A 21,349-nucleotide genomic window follows, 5' to 3' on the forward strand; every position below is an offset into this window, starting at 1 on the left:
TTATTTAGTAACATATTAATATAAAGAAATATTTAATCAAAATGTAGTGTCATAATATTTCAAATAATAAAAAAAAAACATTGAGTTTAAATTCGGATTAATTTGAATTATTCTTTTTATCTTTTTTCCTTAGAATATTAAGAGTTTTGTTAGTTTCAATTAAATGCCGAGAATTTTCAACAAAATTTGGTTCCAGAATTTAATGTAAATAAATAATCCTTTATCCAAAGCAGGTTGTCTTTTTAAATCTGATGGCAGGCAGAAACGCTATCATGCCGATGTTGGGTTTGATATTTTTAGGTTTTGATTGTTTTCGCGGTTGAATGTTTTTGTAAATTGTGACTATCCTATAAACGCATCGAATCGTGTATAAATAGCGTTTAACCCCTTCCCGCCCAGAACAATATTGAGATTTTTATGTTTTTTTTTATTACTGAATCGACAAAAATGGGTGAAATTTTTATGGCAATGTAGGTTGACTCAGGTTGAAAAAGTGCATTGCCTTTGAGATATTGCATTCTTAAGTCAAAAATGAGTGGTGCTCTGGAGTAACCATGGGCGTTAGATCGTTAAAAATATTAGACTCCTGAGTCCAAAATGATCAATTCTTTGATGGTTAAATTTGCTGAAAATGTGTTTTGAGTTAAAACACGAGCGAATATATTTTTTCAAGTTGTAAATGAGCAATTCCATGTCAAATTAGAGAGCCTGGAGCTTATAAGAGAACGGCCATCTCAAACCAAAGTACCAATCGAAGCATGAGAACTGTCAAACGGAGGGAGAAGTTCTCTCAGATTTCGGCCATTCGATTTTTTTGTATTTTTTAATCCGACTGAAACTTTTTTGGTGCCCAAAGAAGCCATTTTGCATCATTAGTTTGTCCATATAATTTTCCATACAAATTTGGCAGATGGCCATACAAAAATGATGTATGAAAATTCAAAAATCTGTATCTTTTGAAGGAATTTTTTGATCAATTTGGTGTCTTGGGCAAAGTTGTAGGTATGGATATGGACTACACTGAAAAAAAAAAAATTATACAAGGTAAAAAAAAAAAATGGGATTTTTTATTTAACTTTTTGTCACTAAAACTTAATTTGCAAAAAAAAATATTTTTGTTTTTTCCCATTTTTTGATATGTTTCAGAGGACATCAAATGCCAAGAAATTTCCAGGTTGTGCAAAAAATCTTTGACCGAGTTATGATATTTTTAATCAATACTGATTTTTTTTTCTTAGAAAACATCAATTTTCATGTTTTTAAACCTTTGCATGGCAATATCTCAGCAACTGAGGGTCGTATGAACAAAGTTCAAAAACGTAAAATATAGAGAATTTTCTCAGCTTTTCAAAATATTTTTTTCAAAAGTGGGCAAACATGTGCACTTATTTTGAAAAATGAAAAACTGCGACAATTTTCAAAAAAAAATAATAAAGTACTTTTTGATTGGAAATTTGATTTTACATCAGAAAATTAAGTTGACAAATTTTTGCGACCAAAAAAAATCAAATTATTCGCTCTACAGCATTGCCTAGGCGTTCTCGATTGCGAGATTCCTACTCGAAACTAAGTGTCCGAAGGCTTGATTGTTGAGGCAATTGCAAACCTCTTTTTACACCTTAGCTTCCATCCACCCCGGGATTCGAACTGACGACCTTTGAATTGTGAGTCCAACTGCCTACCAGCGACTCCACCGAGACAGGACCCAGGGAGACGACTCCTACACCTGGACTGAGCTAACGACCTAACCTCTAGGTTAGTCCGGGCCAACATTTACTTCCCGTCCGACGGAAGGCGTGATCAGACAAATCTTGTCTCGAAAAATGCCACCGGGACCGTCTGGGATCGAACCCAGGCCGACTGGGTGAGAGCCAATCACGCTTACCCCTACACCACGCACGGTGCTCAAAATACCGTTATTATGAATAAAAATATGCAATTCGAGATTTTGGGGTCTATCGATTCCTTACACACATAGCGCACCTCTGTGCAAAAAATGAAAACATTCGCTGATGTAGTTTTCGAAATACAGCCCTTTTAAGATGTTACATCCGATTTTCAATAAGAAAACCAAAACAATCTATTCAATTTTACCATTTCAAAGAATATGCAATTCGAGATAATGATGAATTTCGCTTCATAAGACTGCCAAGTATATATGGGCTAAGTTTCAGAAGGTTTGCTGATGTAGTTCTTGAGATACAGTTATTTTAAAATGTTATTTCCGATTTTTTCTAAAAAAAATCTATAAAATCAATACAATTTGAGCATTTTAAAGAATATGCAATTCGAGATAATGATGAATTTTGCTTCATAAGTCTGCCTAACATTTTAAAATGGCTGTATCTCGAGAACTACATCAGCAAACCTTCTGAAACTTAGCCCAGAAATATTTGGCAGTCTTATGAAGCAAAATCCATCATTATCTTGAATTGCATATTCTTTAAAATGCTGAAATTGTATTGATTTTATAGATTTTTTTTTAGAAGAGGTCGGAAACAACATTTTAAAATGGCTCTATCTCGAGAACTACATCAGCAAACCTTCTGAAACTTGGCCCAGAGCTACTTGACAGCCATTTGAAGCAAAAAACATCATTATCTAGAATTGCATATTCTTTGAAATGCTAAAATTGAATAGATTGTTTTGGTTTTCTTATTGAAAATCGGATGTAACATCTTAAAAGGGCTGTATCAGCGAATTTTTCATTTTTTGCACAGAGGTGCACTATGGTGTAAGGAATCGATAGACCCCAAAACCTCGGATTGCATAATTTTTTCATAATAACGGTATTTAAGCACCGTGCCACGGCTTGCGACCAATATTTTGATTTTCTTATCTTATCTTATCTTATCTAACCCTAGCGCAGCCAGTCTTTCGAGGGCATCCTGGAAAATGCCTTAGGTTGATTAACGCCTAGCATCCTCTTGTCATTATTAACAATTGCAGTGCCCCAATGCAATAAATTGCTTTGAAACATCACAAAAGTTAAAGCGGCCAGGCCAACTGCGTAAAGTTTACCGCAAAGATGATTCGTTGAAGTGGGTTGAGTTTGAGCACGAATGTTCAAACAACAACACAATTCTGAATCTACAGGGGAGGAAGAAACGTGGGGATCCCCCGCTCACGTTCCTGTTTTTAAGCAATAAATCGTTGGGAGCACCATGCTAAGAAGTTTTGGTGCTCCGGGACCCTCGGGGATGGGACATTGTATTTCCACAAATGCCCTGGACACTATTTGCCGTGGTTATAGCGCCACAACTCGCTACTTGCGACCAATATTTTGATTTTTTGAAAAAATCAGTATTGATCCAAAAATTCATAACTCGGTCAAAGATTTTTTGCACAGCCTGGAAATTTCTGAAAAGTTGGCATTGATGTCCTCTAAAAGATATCAAAAAATGAAAAAAAATAAAAATAGTGTTTTTTAGCAAATCAAGTTTTAGTGACAAAAAGTTAAATTAAAAATCACCAAAAAATTTACCGTGTAACATTTTTTTTTTTTTTTTTTTTTTCAATGTAGTCCATATCCATACCTACAACTTTACCGAAGACACCAAATCGATCAGAAAATTCCTTCAAAAGATACAGAATTTTGAATTTTCATACATCGTTTTTGTATGGACAGCTGCCAAATTTGTATGGAATATTATATGGTCAAACTAATGATGCAAAATGGCTTCTTTGGGCATACCGAAGGCACTAAAAAAGTTTCAGTCGGATTAAAAAATACAATAAATAAAAATTCTAAAAAAAAGACCGATTTCTTAGAGAATTGCTCTTTTATGAACGGGTTGTTGTTGGCCAAAAGGTCACACACTATCAGTTAATACTTATTCGTTTTTCATATGTAAAAAATAGTGATGCTTGAACTTCTAGGACATGTGTTACAATGCTAACCATCAAATCCAGAGGTTGATTTCGACGCTCGTTCGGCACACCGATTTTAAATAGAATTATTGCGACTTTCCCCGCATTAAACAAACTGTATTGACGGTGCCGAGTGTTGCACTTTCAACGAATTGAAACATATTGATATTAAGTAATTTTAAATAATAGAAATGAGCAAATGACACAGTACTATAAATTAAACAATAAATGTGATTAGATGCAGGACGCAGCTTTTCAGCGAACGCCGTTCGCTTCGCAGCCGGGAACGAACACAGTTGTGTGCGAAAACAAAAAATCCAGAATTGTGAACAACACAAAACAAAACAAGTTAAAACGGGGGGTGTCGTGTTGTGTTGGGGGTGTGTGATAAAACAAACAATTGTGTTGCGCGCGGCACGTGATAATTAGCAAATTGGGTGGTGGTGATATTTCCAAAGGGTCGAAGTGTGATTGCAGTTAGTGATGATCACCCAACATGGACGGACGTTGATTGTCGGAGGTGGCTGTGTCTGTGGGTTGTGCTTGGGAGTGGTGAGACGACTACAAACGTATTCACAACGTGATGTGCACGATCGCAGAGATCGTGTTGCGGCGGGTGGATGATTCTAAACACACGCACAAACACACACACACACAGAGCTCGCCCACGGAGTCCGCTTCGAGGAGGGAGTTTCCGCAATTGAGGTGATGTTTTGCTTTAAAGCCGATAGGCGACAGAAACGGCGGTCAACAGCAGCGGAAGCCTGAAAGATGAAGATCGAGTTTCGCACGTACCTGGAAGCTTTTTCGTCCGGAACGATGCGTTCGTGATCATCGATTTGGACACGGTCACGGTCGTGGTTGCCGGCGTCAGCGCCACACTGATGCCCATTGGACCGTCACTTGGTTGACCTGCGCAAGAAAGACACAATTAATTCAATACATTTCGCCAAAAAACAAACAGCACAACTCACCAGAAGGATTGGCGTGCAACGAGTTTCGAATCGCGTTCGTCACCAGTATCACCTCCGGCAGCATCTCGTAGCAGGCCCGCTGGTGCAGGTCCTTCACGGCCTCGATCGCCGCCGACGCGAATTCGTTGAACATGGCAAAGTAGTTGGCGTGCGCGAGCTCCACCAGGAACTGCGAACTGACGGCGATCCGCGGTAACGACTTGGTGCCGGCGAGGGTGGGCGAATTCGACGCACCACTGCCCGGTGACGAGGACGAGGGTGGCGAGGTCGGGTCGGTTCCGTAGGACGCGCGCTGCACGTGGCCGATCTTGGCGAATCCCTGCGTCGCCAGCTGGGACGTGGTCTTGCACAGGTGGTACAGGGCGGGTTTGCGGATCTGGTTGAGCTGCTGGTTGTACGTGAACAGCAGCGCCGTCATCACCTTGAGCCGGTTTTGCGCGTTGATCGACTCAATCGAGGGCAGCGGGCCCCAGCTGATTTCCTTGTTGCTGTTTTCTTCCCAACGGCGCAGATCGCTCGGGAGGAGGCTTTTTTCCTGCAATGGAATAGGGAAACATCAGTCATTAAATGCCTTAAGTTTCTGACAAACGCAAAAATAAGGTTGAAGAACTTTGACCATTGAAAATGTTTGATGTAGAACTTGTTTCAACTCGTAAGCAGATGGTTCAAGCATAAAATTCTGGCCGGTACCCTTGAAATTCTTAACCCACAATTTGTATTCGAACACAGTTCGCTTTCAACGGTCCAAGCGTACAGTCGCATTGCGACAATCAGTGCGCGAACGATCGAGTGCCTTTGTAAAGTTTAACAAAAGTAAAGTGAGTGGTGACCTTGAGTCCATGTAAGACAATGGACCCTCAAAGCGTCCACATCAACAGTCCAGGGGGGTTCAATTAGGGTCCAATTTGGGACCAACTCAAAGATGCCGACAGACAAAGAAATATTTGCATTCTTCCGGAAGTGCAAATGGACACCAGAGACGCTGGTCGCGATGTTCCGAGCGCCGAGGGAATATTGCGTTTACATCAAGTTTCAGACTGAGGAAATTATGAAAAATGTGCTATTGCAATGTCCCACCAGTGAAACGTTCAAGTACGACAATAACGAAACAGTCAAAGTCACATTCGCCTCAGTCCGAGGAGACTTCAAATACGTGCGACTCTTTGGTCTACCTATTGAGGTTGAGGATAAGCACGTGGCCGCGGTGCTGGGAAGGTATGGGAAAATCCATCAAACAATACGCGAGAGGTACGGTCCGGACACTGGTTTCCCTATCCTGAATTGAGTACGAGGTGCCCATATAGAGTTGTCCAAAGCTATTCCGGATGTAGTACACGTGCAACACTTCCAGGCACGTGTGGCTTATGAAGGGATGCCGACAAGATGCTTTTTCTGCAGCAGTCTTGACCATGTCAAAGCTGACTGTCCAAAGCGAGCGTCAGTTCAAGGTCGCCTGAAACAAAAAAGCAACAGCTCAACGTCCTACGCTGAGGCTCTAACTGGTGGGACACAGTTGTCCTCTGCATCGGGTGCAGATGAACTCAGAACGGAGCAAATCGAACAACAAGTAGCCAGTTCAGGATCTGTTTCAGCAGCAGCCGAAGAAGAAACCAACACTAGCGAAAACTCCAACCCATTTGAGGAGATGGCGTTTGGAGGTGAAAGGGAAGCAACGGAGCAGAACGAAACAACAGAAAATAATGGAGAACAGCAATCAATGGATGAAGACGCAACTTTGATTGATTGATTGATTGTTTTTATTTGACAGAAAAAGCCAGCAAAGTGCTGACTGAAAAAACTGTTTCTTTTCAATGTGCAATACAAATTAAGTAGATTACATGTCATTGAAAATTCAATAAAAATGTAACGACAAAGTTGATGCGGCTGGCTCCAGAACTCCATCGGCGTAGACCTTTTAAGGAGTTCGGTTTCTGGCGATTAGCGGCTGAAAATAAATAAAAGAAAACTACCAAGATAAATGTGTTCAAGATGGATACAAATACAAACGAGGGAATGAATCGGAGAATTAACTAACAAAATAATTAAGCGAAAATATTAACGGACTTTAGAAGTTTTTCTATGATGTCAGGTCGGGACAAACACTGCTTTAGTTGATTTTTGAAGATATTTAAGGATGAACTTTTACCAAATCTATTGTTAAAATAATTATAAAGCTGAGCTCCATTGAAATTTATACTGCGCTCACCAGGTACTGTGGTTACGTTAGGACGATTCAACAGATCGTGATATCTTGTACCATATTGATGGTTAGAACGAACAAATTTAGTATTACTATGGGTTTTATTATTTAAGCAAAGGTAAATGAAACTACAAACTTGAAACACATATATTCCCCTGACAGGTAAAATATTATTCTTTACATACAAATCGACTGTGTGACTACGAATAGGAAGATTTAAGATGATTTTTAGGATTCTATTTTGAGCTACTTGAAGTTTATTGATAAGAAGACCACATGCATTACCCCAAACAGCTGTTACATAGGAAAGTATAGAATGAAATAGAGAATGATAGATGAGAAAAAGAACTTTTTGAGGAAGCTTGTGCTTTATTTTAAAGATGATACCAGTGATTTTATGAAGTTTTAGTATAAGAGCGTTGATATGTGCTGACCAATTAAGACGATTATCTAGAATGATACCTAAATATTTAGTGTCTGAGACTACTTCTAAATCTGGAAATTTACTTGTGGTGAGAGATAAACTATTGGGTATTGAACGTGAAGAATTTTTTATATTTATAATGTTCGTTTTGTTAATATTCAATGTTAATTTATTCAATCTAAAGTATTCGATTACTATTGTTAGATCGTCTCGCAAATTAAGATCATTCATGTTAGTAGACTTGTTATTATAAAGAGAGAAGAATCATCTGCAAAGAGCCTCAAGTCCCCTTTAAGAGGAAGTAACGAAAAATCATTTAAGTATATAATAAAAACAATGGACCAAGCACAGAGCCTTGAGGTACTCCCACGTTTACTAAAGTTAGCAAGCTATGTATTCCATCAATACAAACAAACTGAGCACGATTAGAAAGATAACTAGTAAATAAATCCAAAGCAATACCACGAACGCCAGCATATCTGAGTTTATCTATTAATATTTTTCGATCAACTGTATCAAATGCTTTCGATAAATCTAAAAATAAACCAAGAACGTCATCGCGATTATCTAAGTTAAGTTGAATCATATTAACGAGGTCAATAACAGCATTCGATGTAGATGATTTTCCCGAAAACCATATTGTTGGGGACAGAGAAAATTATTACTATTTAGAAAAATGGTTAAGCGATTGAATAGAATTTTTCAAATATCTTATTGAGGACAGACAAAACAGAGATGGGCCTATAATTGTTAAATAATGAAGGGAACCTGCTTTAAAAACTGGGGTTACCCTAGCTATTTTTAATTTATCAGGATAAATGCCTTGAGACATACACAAATTGAAAATATTAGAAAGAATAGGGGAAACTACATGACTTAACTTTTTAAGAAGGAAAGCACTAATTTTATCGAAGCCACTAGCAGTATTGTTACTAAACGAATTAATTAGATTTTCAATTTCAGTTTCATTAGTAGGATTTAGGAAAAAAGTTCTTTGACTTCGTTTCAACGTTTCAAATTTGTTTATATCATCATTCGGGTTAATTACAATTTTCTGAGCCATTTGTTCTCCAATTGAAGTGAAATAATTATTGAATTCGTTCACGATTTCTTGTTTTTCTGATATTTTTACTTGTTAGCCAGAAGGAAGAGTTTGGGTCATTTCAGATGGTGAGTTGAATTTTTTATTACGCCCTAAGACATTATTAATATTATTCCAAATTTCTTTTGTGTTCTTGGCATTTGCAAATTTGTTAATGTAGTACTTTTTGTTCAATGTGTTGTTATAATTTTGAATTCTTTCAGTTAGATTCTGTATTTTTATGTCTATATTATCAGTATTTTTACCTAGTGAAACAAACTTCTTTCTTTTTTTTCTTAGATTTTTCGATGAATTCAGCAAAGTTTTTAAACCATCAGTCATCCAAGGACAGATTTCTGATGGTTTTGACTTTAGTTCGATTTGTGTCGTGCATTCTGTTAAAGTTCTGTTAAGAGTCGAAAGGAAATAATTGTAAAATTCATTAGGATCATCATAATTGCCCATGTAGGTTGGATTAAATCGTAGTTCAAGAAGTTGCTCTAATCTACAATAATTGATGTGTTGTTTAAATTTAGGTGTGTTTGGTAATAAATGAGGAGAAAATGGAACTAAAGTAACAATAAAATTATGATCACTGTCAGGATTATGGATGGTATCATTAATGATTGAAAAATGTTCAGTATAATTAAATGCTACATGATCAATAATTGAGTTACTGGATGGTCTAGTTATGTTTGTGTTAGTTATCGAAAAACCGAATGATGATAAGATATTTAAATAATCGTTTAATTTAGTAGAAGAGGATTTAGTATCTATGTTTATGTCACCTACGAGTATGTGTAAGGAGTTACTTGAAGATAATGTACTTTCTAAATGGTTGAAAAAATCAGTTAAAATACTATCATCTGGTGGCCTATAATAAGAAGAAACAAGAAGAGATTTATCGTTATCACTTAAAATTTTAATTTGAATGAAATTTATCGAGTTATTTGCAGAGACTATTTCTGAACTATTGATAATTGAAAAGTTGAGTTTTTTAAGCACAAACACAGCTAGACCGCCCCCTCTACCATCTTTACGACAAGAAAAAGTTGATTCGTAACCATCAATATCGTATAGTTGAACTAAATCAACGGAAACCCATGTTTCACTCACAACAAGCACATCTGGTTTACGTGGCAACTTGTGAAGAGCAAATTTAAGCTTATCAAAACGGTTAATATTACTTATACTTCTAGCATTTACTTGAACAAAAAAGAAAACCCGCAAAATCGGAAATGTCCCGATCATATCCGTCAACACTAGGAAACAAAAAATTAGATGACTCAAAATCCTGATCAATTAAGTTCTCAAAATCTTCCATAAATTACGAGCAGTTAATTTTCCGATTCAATTACCTCACTCAAGTCTGGGTGGCCGTTGTCCTCGCGCGTGCACAGGATGAACTCGATTTCATCGACGTCCTTCGAGTCACCCACACGGAACGGCTTCTTGGACTCCGGATGACTGATCCAGGTGGAACCTCTGTAGAACCACGGACGCTGCAGACCCAATTTCGTCAGATCCCAGGCCTTGTTGTGAAGCTGCAACTTCTCCGGCGTAAGGTGATCCTGCACAAGAATGAACTTGCTTTTGGATCGAACGTTCACGTCGCGCGGGGTCAGTGGCTTCTTGATTGACCGCACACACTTGATGAACCGGTTCTTGTCCTCAACGCGCCAAAACTTGACCAGAACAGCGTCCGTATGCTGATTCTTCTTGAACACCAGGGGCGCACTTCCTTGACGTCTGGTGCTTCGAAACCAGTAGCCTTACAGACGTTCTGGAACACTTCCCGGTGTTGCTCCGGGCGTTCCAGCTTGAACCCTTTGATCAAGATCTCGTCCTGCAGCTGCGCCTGCTTGAGATCCGCGATCTCCTGCTTGAGGAGACGGTTCTCGGCGGTGACAGCGTCCACGCGATGGGAAAGCTTCAACAGGTTGCCCTGAAGGTCCTTGTTGAGTTTTTCCAACTCGTCGAGCTTGCACAGCTTTGCCGAAATCTCCTGCAGCTGCTGGGAGATGGCCTCCTGGTCGATTTGCGGCTTGCTGGTTTTTCCCGCCTTGCTGTTCACCGATCGTCTGCTCGTCATCCTAACCTCAAACTTGCCGCTGAGGACGTCGCAAAAAATGGGGATGTTTTTGTCCTGGTGGAACCGGTGTCGTTCAACCCCCACTTGTCCCGATCCGTAGATGACCTCCGACGGCCGGAAATATGAAAATAAAGGAGATAAAACGCGAAAAACGTTAATAAATTAACGATGCTTGAGGAGCAAAACAAAAGCTGACCTTTCCGTTGCAGTGTTGCCAGAAATATCAACTTGGACAGCAGCAAGACTTCGTGACCGTGCTAAGCGACGCAAAGCACAAGCAGCAGAGTCTCCGAATGGATCGGACTCATCAGAACCAGAACGAAGAAAAGTACCTCTCCTAGGGCTGGCAGAAGCACAATCAATGGCAAACCGAGCAAGAATTGAACTTAATGCAAAGAATAGCAAAAATAGATTGAACTAGTGTAATTATAAGATAATTTTTATGTTTTGTATACCAAAATGTAATAAATAAAAACATGAAAAAAAAAATCACATTGGTGGTCTGAGTCGCTAAGCAGTCGGCCTCCAGAGTGAGTGAATTGATCCGTAGTAATGAAATACATCATCTTCTCATACATATTGAATACGCGCCGATCCCCGATTTCCTTGAGGGGATTGGAAGTTTAAATATAGATCGAGTATCCTTTTGTGATTGCATCTATATTGCATTTTTGACGTAGGACTACGTCTTACTAGCAGCTACTGGAATACTGAGGTGCGTCAATCGTGCCACTCTGGCGCAAAAGCGGTTATTTTCTTCTTGCAGAGGAAGGTTGGCAATTCTGTGTGGGATTTATCCTCCTTCACCCCCCGTACTGTTACTGTCAATTTTTGACAGTTGAGTTACAGGAAATGGCAGCGTTTTAAACCTTTTTTTAATGAAAAATATGTTTTTTTCAGAATTTTTTAGCATGGTTGACTGCCAATGAGCTGCTACACCGTTATTGACAGATAAGCTGAAGTTAGACAATAAATCAAAAATGATCAGTGGGAGCCAATCATCCGTTCACTGTTTATCCTCTGAAGATCCCTTATTTATTAGTCAATACCGGCGCCCTCCCAAGAAGCCTGCAGTTTAACAAAATGTTAATCCGATAGTTGCAGACTCATCAAGCATACAATTTTTCGCTATATACCTGTTGACACCGCATGAGGCCGTTTAATCCACAGAATCTCCTTCAAGCATCACGAGATTGTTATTTTTTAGGTCAGAATGATAAGGTATTGGCTCTTTGATGCCTCCCGAGCTACGATGCTATGTGGAGGGCTTTCATAATAAACCCGTCTCCGAGCTACGATGGGAAGGTCTTTCTAATTAACACACCAAAACACTCGCGGACAGTTATTTCAATATTAAGTACATTTAATTTTGCACCACGATTACCCAGTCGACTTAAACCGTCAGCGTGCCTTTCGATCAACGATGATATAGAAGGGACTTTTACAGTTATTTGCCTTTGAAAAATTTAAACATCATTTCATATTTTATTAAAATATTTCATACGACGTCGTGCCTCCCGATCAACAATGATATAGGATTACACTTTTTTTCATTTTCACACACAATGTCGCTTGCTATCACTGCACAAATTGAACTCACAAATCATTGCAGGAAAATAATGAATATTGATCTCTCGCGTGGCTTCACTTTCCCCAACCGGCTGAAGCAATAAAAAAATCGTAATCGAATCGGGCGTAAAATTTTACTCAAAGGTTCCTTTGACACCAAACTTCCGACTCTTCTTGGTTTCGAGCTACAAATTACTGACACGCGTTGTTTTCGAAAAATTAAAAAAAAATAAAAGGCCGCCTCAACGTCACGAGATTTCGAAAAATGCACCTCGGATTCGGGCCCAAAATTACCCCTTAGAACAAGGTTCAGGGAAATCGAATAGGTGTTTGTGCAACGTTATACGATTGCGTGTAAGTTGGCAGAGAATGACCCAGTGTCTAAAGTATTATTGAGTTTATTACGTAAAGTGCTTGTTCGATAAACTGAATTTGCAGAGCTTTTTGGAGTGATGATAAATTTTAGGTCCAAACTTTCAAAAATAATTTTAGAGCCGGTCTCGCACTCGAAAAAGCTCTGCAAATTCAGTTTACCGAACAAACACTTTACATAATAAACTCAATAATATTTTAGACACTGGGTCATTCTCTGCCAACTTACATTTACATTTAATTTTGCACCACGATTACCCAGACGACTTAAACCGTCAGCGTGCCTTTTGATCAACGATGATATAGAAGGGCTTTTACAGTTATTTGCCATTGAAAAATTTAAACATCATTTCACGCGAAATTGGATATTCCCTGAATTTTGTTTTAAGGGATAATTTTGGTCCCGAATCCGAGGACTACTTTTTGAAATCTCGTGACGTTGATGCGGTCCTTTAATTTTTTTCTGGATTTTTACAAAGAAAACGAGTTTTCGTGAGTTGCGCGTATCGAACAACAGACGGCAATGTTGGCCTCGTCGGAGCTCGTTCGATACCCAACTGAGTAATTATCTACCAAAACCGGAAATGGATTTTATTTGTATTTTTTTATTTGACTCAAAAACTTAAATTGACTCCATACAATTTTGGCAGCTGTCCATACAAAAATGGTACGTGAATATTCGAATGACTGTAACTTTTGAATAAATTTTTTGATCAATTTTTTGTCCATATAATTTTCCATACAAATTTGGCAGCTGGCCATACAAAAATGATGCATGAAAATTCAAAAATTTGTATCTTTTGAAGGAATTTTTTGATTGATTTGGTGTCTTCGGCAAAGTTGTAGGTATGGTAAAACAAATTTTGGTGATTTTTATTTAACTTTTTGTCACTGAAACTTGATTTGCAAAAAAAAAACACTATTTTTTTATATGTTTTAGAAGACATTACATGCAAACTTTTCAGAAATTTCCAGGTTGAGCAAAAAATCTTCGAGCGAGTTATGAATTTTTGAATCAATACTGATTTTTTCAAAAATGTAATACAAATTTGCAATCAAAAAGTACTCTAGTGAAATTTTCATAAAGTGCACCGTTTACATGTTAAATCCCTTTTTAGGTAACTTTTTTGAAAATAGTCGAATTTTTTATTTTTTTTTAAATTAGTGCACATGTTTGCCCACTTTTGAAAAAAATATTTTTGAAAAGCTGAGAAAATTCTCTATATTTTGCACTTTTGAACTTTGTTAATACGACCCTTAGTTGCTGAGATAATGCCATGCAAAGGTTTAAAAGCAGGAAAATTGATGTTTTCTAAGTCCTACCCAAACAACACACCAATTTCGAATGTCGATATCTCAGCAACTAATGGTCCGATTTACAATGTGAAAATGTGAAACATTCGTGAAATTTTCCGATCTTTTCGAAAAAATATTTTCATTTTTTTTAAACCAAGACTATCATTTGAAAAGGGCCAAACATTCAATATTACGCCTTTTTAAAATGTCAGTCTTGGTTTAAAAGTTTATATTTTTTTCGAAAAGATCGGAAAATTTCACGAATGTTTCATAGTTTAACATTGAAAATCGGACAATAAGTTGCTGAGATATCGACATTAGAAAATGGTGTGTTGTTTGGGTAGTACTTAGAAAACATCAATTTGACTGTTTTTAAACCTTTGCAATATTTCAGCAACTAAGGGTCGTATCAACAAAGTTTAAAAATTCTCAGCTTTTCAAAAATATTTTTTTCAAAAGTGGGCAAACATGTGCACTTATTTTAAAAAAAAAAACTGCGACTATTTTCAAAAAAGTCTCCTAAAAATGGATTTAACTTAAAAACGGTGCACTTTATCAAAATTTCACTAAAGTACTTTTTGATTGCAAATTTGATTTTAGATCGAAAAATAAAGTTGAACAATTTTTGCGACCAATTTTTCATTTTTTTGAAAAAAATCAGTATTGATTCAAAAAATCATAACTCGCTCAAAGATTTTTTGCTCAACCTGGAAATTTCTGAAAAGTTGGCATTTGATGTCCTCTAAAACATATCAAAAAATAAAAAAAAATTAAAAATAGTGTTTTGTTGCAAATCAAGTTTTAGTGACAAAAAGTTAAATTAAAAATCACCAATTTTTTTTTACCGTGTACCATTTTTTTTAGTGTAGTCCATATCCACACCTACAACTTTGCCGAAGACACCAAATCGATCAAAAAATTCCTTCAAAAGATACAAATTTTTGAATTTTCATGCATCATTTTTGTATGGCCAGCTGCCAAAATTGTATGGAAAATTATATAGACAAACTAATGATGCAAAATGGCTTCTTTGGGCATACCGAAGGCACCAAAAAAGTTTCAGTCGTATTAAAAAATACAAAAATTAAAATTTAAGACCGATTTTATGGAGACTTGTATGGAAAAACTAATTATGCCAAAAGACTTCTTGTGACATAGGGAATGCATGGATAAGTTTTTTTTTTAATAAGCAAAGAATCGTAGAGAACCACTTTTCTATGTTGTGTCCACATAGACCGCAAGAAGCTCAAATGAGAAGATGCGCAAATACCCGATAAACCCGATAAAATTCCGCTAGCGGCCAGCGAGTACTAAAAATTATTGATGGGTTAAAAAATGGGTGGTTTTTAACACTCTTAGGCTTTAAATCAGTTGGAACGGAAACTGCAACTTAATCAATCTGGACGATTCTTTTTCTCAGCGATTTTTGTAGATGTCTCGATCAGACATGACATCTGCTCTAACTCATCTTTTGGAAGAACTTGTTTGGCATTTCGCGTTGATAAATCCCAGAATGATTCCAGCGTGCACATGGTGGGGCAAGTTTCCATAAGTGATCTTCCTCAAAGAGCTGGGCACTAGGATGTAACAAAAATGGCTTTTTGGCGGGCATTCAGGGGTTTGTTCCGGTGGCCATACTGAACCTAAATCCCAAATGTGAGCTTGATTGGACGTAACAGGAGCTGGCGCTCCGCCCTTCAATTTTAAATGGGATTTAACCCGTAAAAAAAGATTTTTTCAAAAATGTCACTTTTTGAGGCATTTTGGCCACCAATGCGTTTACCAAAAACATCACTGGCGTGTAGGCCAGATCCTTGCGCATCTTTTGGTATATATAACATTGAAGTTTGGAGCATCCTGGAGCTCTGTACAGACCTTCAAAGTTTGGCATTTTTTCGAAAAATCGGTCCCAGCAAAATCAAATGGCGTCTCGGGCGTCGCGAGGTGCGACGCATATCTTTTTTGCCGGGGCCGATTTTTCGAAAAAATGCCAAACTTTGAAGGTCTGTACCGAGCTCCAGGATGCTCCAAACTTCAATGTTATATATACCAAAAGATGCGCAAGGATCTGGACTACACGCCAGTGATGTTTTTGTAAACGCATTGGTGGCCAAATGCCTCAAAAGTGACATTTTTGAAAAAATCTTTTTTTACGGGTTAAATCCCATTTAAAATTGAAGGGCGGAGCGCCAGCTCCTGTTACGTCCAATCAAGCTCATATTTGGGATTTAGGCTCAGTATGCCCACCGGAACAAACCCCTGAATGCCCGCCAAAAAGTCATTTTTGTTACACTCTACTGGGCACGCTAGTGGCTCATACTAACACTTTGAAGTTTTACAGATTTGCAATCCCTTCATGATCGTCCCCGCCCAACTCACCTCATGGTAGATCGACGCCTGCGCCAGCACCGGTATCCGGAACGACACCACCTTCGGACTCCCGTCGTCCGCGCTCACCTCGATGTTGTAAATGCAAATCAGCAACGTCTCGATCGACCGGCAGCCCTTCTTGTCGCCCATCGTGACCGAGTTCAGATACAGGTAGATCAGGATCGGCACAAACTGCAGCGTGAAGCGCCGCAGCTCGACCTCACTGGAGCGGTAGAAGCTACACAGCTGGTTGCAGACTGGGTAGATGAGCTAAAAGTCGACATGTTTTGGATTAGTTGCGATCAGATTTGGAAGGTTGGGGAGCTGTAACTTACATCCTTGTACTTGGCCCGCTCGTTCAGGATGGTGTACAGCGCCTTTGAGATCTCAAAGTCATTTTCGTGCTGGGCGGCAAAGGTGCGCAGCTCGGACTCCTGCAGCGAGCTGTAGTCCGATATCCAGTCGGAGATGATTGCTTCGGCCATGGTGTTTTAGTGCGTCGATGCAGGCATTCGAGGAAATTTGCAAATATTGGATTGGTGTCACTCGAAAATGAAAATCACAATTTCGTTCAACGTCCTTCTCACTTCTGTTGGCTGCTCGTTTCAGTGCTTGATGTGTGCCATTTACATTTTAATGTGGAACTCCTGCAGGTGAGAAACGAAACAAAAAAAAAGTATCGATTAAATTCCAATTCAATCGCTGATAACGTGTGTTAGTCAAGCTGACTCAAATTCGGTTTGTCTCCACAACAACAAAAATAAAGAGTTCAACCCATAAACGACCACTTATGATAGACGCCAGCAGCTGAACCACATGCGACAGTTGCTGGTTGTATGTTACATTATCGCTAAACTGGCGGAGCTTTGCTAGCAAATGAACGCCGCTTTAACGATAATTGCCCTCCTCAGCACGACAACCAAGACGACGACGACCCGGAGTGTGACTCAATCAGTATACGCAAGAGCTATCCTAACGCCTCTAGACTAAATACTAAGCGACGAAGAGACGACGACGGTGATACTGATGCTGCTAAAGCAAAGATGACAAGAGCTTATCTTATTAGCATTTTCGGGACGGTCGGTGAAAGATGGGAGAGACGGGACCTCGTTTGTGATAGGAAGAAATTTTCGTTTCTTGGAATAAAAGTTTCTCGCTGGAAGGAGTTCTATTTCATCAGCTGATAAGATCGCACCTTTTCTAGGAAAGTTCAAACCAGTTTTAGATAAAGGCAACTTTAGCAGATAGACAGTTCGAATTGTACAGATTAAAATCATTGGTTGACATTTTCTCATGTAAACAGCCTTTAATTAAAAATGATTGATAAACACAGACACACTCGGTGTAGAACGAGAAACGAACAACTCATTCCGCACAACGCATGTCAGTCATTACATAGTTACATCACACATTCTGTTCGTGCAGCATTGTATCGAAACAAATGAGGATTTTTGTTGCCCTTTACAGTATGGAAGCATACCCAACAAAACCGGAAATGGAAAAATATAAAAATATTAAATAACAAGTCATAGTCTCAACATTAGAATGCAATAAGTGTTTTTTAATGCCTTTTACACTAGTTCAGTTGTTTTGCAATCATTAGTTTTCAAAAAAAAGTAAGATCTGATGAAAAAAAAAACTTTTGCGATACTAAACAACGAAAATATTCCAGAATTCAAAAGGTGTTTAACCTGGGATGTTAAGAAAATCTTACGTTAAAGGTATTTTTGGGTCTATATGACCCCAGAATTGGAAATCCATTGGAATCCATTTTGCAACCGATTTTCGTTTTTTGGTCCCAAATGAAAGGTATAAATGTCTAGAAAGGCACCTGTGCTATGCGGACTCGATTTGGCCACTTTGGTTCCTGGGAATCGATTCCAAAGGAACACATTTTTCGACAAACCTGAGTTTTATTAGATTTAGCTATGGATTAATGCATAATAAACTATATATAATATCTAAAAATACGAGTCATACACTCCGGAACAGGTTGCATGCAATTTGGATCATATCTGGCCAATTTGAAACCGGTTCCGGATACCCTGGAAGTGGCCGGATTGCTGTTTTGGTAAAAGCCTGTCGTGCGACATATCAAACTTCATGGGATTACAAGCCATGCCCACTGGAACCAGCAAAATTCCAAATGGACCATATCTGGCCACTCCGGGACCGGTTCCGGATACTCCGGAAGTGGCCAAATGACTATTTTGGTAAAAGCCTAATGTGCGGCATATCAAACTTCATGGAATTCCATGCCATGCAAGCTGGAACTAGTAAAAAGCCAACTGGACCTTATCTGGCCACTCTGGAACCGGTTCCGGACACGCTGGATGTGACCAGATTGCTATTTTGGTAAAAGCCTGTGTTCAGTAGGTCATTTTGAGAAAATTTTAGGGTGTTTTTTTTTTCTTTTTTTTTTTTTTTTTAATAAGTCCTATGAACATAAGAAACACAACCCGGGCAGATGGTAATAACAAAATTCATGCCATTTCAATAACAAATATAGTTAAAATAGTAGAAAGTGTTATGGAATCTTCTTGAAAAATCAATTTTTGCATAAGGATTCAATAACAGTCAATGTTATCATAACAAAATATGTTATTGGTCTGATAATGGTTGAACGCCGAAACAACTCGATAATAACATTTTTTGTTATAGAAGAATAACTCCAACTGTTATTGGGATGATCGGATTAGTTGTTAAAATAACAAAAAACAATAACAAAGATTTGTTCGTGGAATCACTGAAAATGTTATTAGTCTGTTATTACAATAACAATCCAATAACAAAAATTCATAACGACGAATAACAAATCCTGTTATAAAGAACATAATATGTTATTGGCCTAGTATTTTCAAAAATCAAAAAATGTTATACTCAAGTTATTTCCGTCTGCTCGGGAATGGCTTAAAGGACCTTTTCAAAAAAAAACTGTAGAAATGTTGTTTTACGAAAAACTTAACTTCACTTGTTTTACATTGTTCTTCTTTCATTTTTAATATTTTGCCTATGATCCATTCTCTGAGATTTCGGTCATTCATTTTTTTGTTTGTGTTTCTTAATCCGGCTGAAACTTTTTTGGTGCCTTCGGTATGCCCAAAGAAGCCATTTTGCATCATTAGTTTTTCCATATAACTTCCCATTAAAATTTGGCAGCTGTCTATACAAAAATGATATGAGAAAATAAAAACAATCTGTATCTTTTGAAGGAATGTTTTGATCGATTTGGTATCTCCGGCAAAGTTGTAGGTCCATGACTACACTGAAAAAAAAATATACATGGTACACAAAAATGGTGATTTTTAATTTCCCTTTTTGTCACTAAAACTTGATTTGCAAAAAAAAAACTATTTAAATTTTTTTTATATATGTTTTCGGGGACATCAAATGCCAACTTTTTTTTGAATTTTTTAGAATGAGTGCCCATGTTTGCCCACTTTAGAAATATTTTTGAAAAGCTGAGAAAATTTTGCTTTTTTGAACCTTGTTGATACGACCTTTAATTGCCGAGATATTGCCATGCAAAGATTGAAAAACAGAAAAAAAATAGTTTTTGTAAATGTGGGCAAATTTAAAAAAGCTGCACTAATTTAAAAAAAATGAATAATTGCGACTATTTTCAAAAAAGTTACCTAAAAATGGCTATAGCTTGAAAAAGGTGCACTTTATCAAAATTTCACTGGAGTACTTTTTGATTGCAAATTCGATTTTACATTGTAAAATGAAGTTAAAAATTTTGCGACCAATATTTTTTTTTTGAAAAAACCAGTAATGATTCAAAAATTCATAACTCGGTCAAATATGTTTTTGCCTATTCTGGAAATTTCTGAAAAGTTGGCATTTTATGTCGCCTAAAAATAGTGTTTTTTTGCAAATTAAGTTTCAAAGACAAAAAGTGAAATTTATTTTTACCGTGTATCATTTTTTCAGTGTAGTCCTTATCCATACCAACAACTTTGCCAAAAACCCAAATCGATTAAAAAAATCCTTCAAGAGATACAGATTTTTGAATTTTCATACATCATTTTTGTATGGACAGCTGCCAAATTTGTATGGAATATTATATGAACAAACTTATGATGCAAAATGGCTTCTTTGGGTATAGCGAAGGCACCACAAAAGTTTCAGCCGGATTAAAAATACAAAAAAAAATCGAATGACCTAAATCGCAGAGAATTGCTGTCTTGTTGTTAATAACTTTGCAGTGATATAATTTTGCTAAAAAGCTATTTGAAAAATAAAAAAAAAAAACAAATTCATTGTTAAGAGATCATTGCTAATATCTTTCCTAAAATAAAAATGTCTCATGCAGCAAAAATATATATTTTTTCATAAACTTAAGTATTTTATAGAAAATTGAAGAAGTGTATTCAAAACTATCTAAATTTTCCGTACATAGTTGAAATTTTTAGTACCGCCATCAGGGGTGACCCAATCTCACCCCCTGACACCTGACATAAACGTTACACAAGACGTTGTTACTCATATTTATTTGTCTTTTGTAAAATAAAAACCCTCTCAAATATTTCTTTTTTTTATTATTAAAGCTTATCAAATCTAAATAAATAAAAAATAAGTTGAAAAGTGTCTCAAAAGATCTTCAAAATCACTATGTATCTCTGCATCACCATGTAGGTCTCCCAAATACAATCTAACCATGTACAGGAAGATGGCTCCGAAAATCATTTAAATTAAAGTCTGCTTGAATGATTTTTTCAGTGATTAAATCCAGCAAAATTCCCTGCAGATATTCCGTGACATACCTCACATTCGCCAGGGGAGCACCGAACAAAAAAATCATTCTCGCGCTAGATTAGGTAACCCACATCCGTTTACGTGTGTTTTCGTTCGTGCAGACGGAAAAGCAACAAGCTTTTCCCCCCCACCACCGGGAGTGCGCCCGAAGCGAATAAATATTGTGTCCTGTGGACAGGAACTGCACAAACCTTTCAAAACCCCCTCCCCCTTGACTGTTCCTCGGAGGGGGGGGGGGGCATTTTAACTTCTCCTTTCCCAGTTTTACCCGCCCTGACTGCGACCCCGAGCAGGGGTAAATAACACGGGAATACCAAATTTTGGTATTACTTGGGCAAATAAC

General features: G+C 37.6%; 1 protein-coding gene and 1 long non-coding RNA gene across 7 annotated transcripts in view; both read right to left on the reverse strand.

Annotated features, from left to right (window-relative positions):
• The window catches only part of LOC6043356 (hyccin), a 58,558-nt gene that overhangs the window by 23,155 nt on the left and 14,054 nt on the right, over window positions 1-21,349 (reverse strand). For 3 of the 6 annotated variants that reach the window (XM_038260670.1, XM_038260675.1, XM_038260672.1), the window contains exons 2-5: window positions 16,584-16,895; window positions 16,258-16,518; window positions 4,845-5,379; window positions 4,666-4,782 (exon numbers count right to left, since the gene is read on the reverse strand). In XM_038260670.1, coding sequence (XP_038116598.1) covers window positions 4,666-4,782; window positions 4,845-5,379; window positions 16,258-16,518; window positions 16,584-16,733 — 1,063 coding nt within the window. In that variant the 5' untranslated portion in view covers window positions 16,734-16,895. Of the gene's footprint in view, window positions 1-4,665; window positions 4,783-4,844; window positions 5,380-16,257; window positions 16,519-16,583; window positions 16,896-16,977; window positions 17,117-21,349 lie in introns of those variants that run through there. The other 3 variants (XM_038260673.1, XM_038260671.1, XM_038260674.1) reach the window with 3 other exon arrangements.
• On the reverse strand, window positions 6,579-9,425 carry LOC119768895. The gene is made up of 2 exons (XR_005278287.1): window positions 9,342-9,425; window positions 6,579-6,789 (listed from the first exon to the last, which is right to left on the reverse strand). It is a non-coding gene; the product is annotated as an uncharacterized LOC119768895 (long non-coding RNA).

The sequence above is a fragment of the Culex quinquefasciatus genome, chromosome 3, assembly GCF_015732765.1.
Source record: "Culex quinquefasciatus strain JHB chromosome 3, VPISU_Cqui_1.0_pri_paternal, whole genome shotgun sequence".
Classification (NCBI taxonomy): domain Eukaryota; kingdom Metazoa; phylum Arthropoda; class Insecta; order Diptera; family Culicidae; genus Culex; species Culex quinquefasciatus.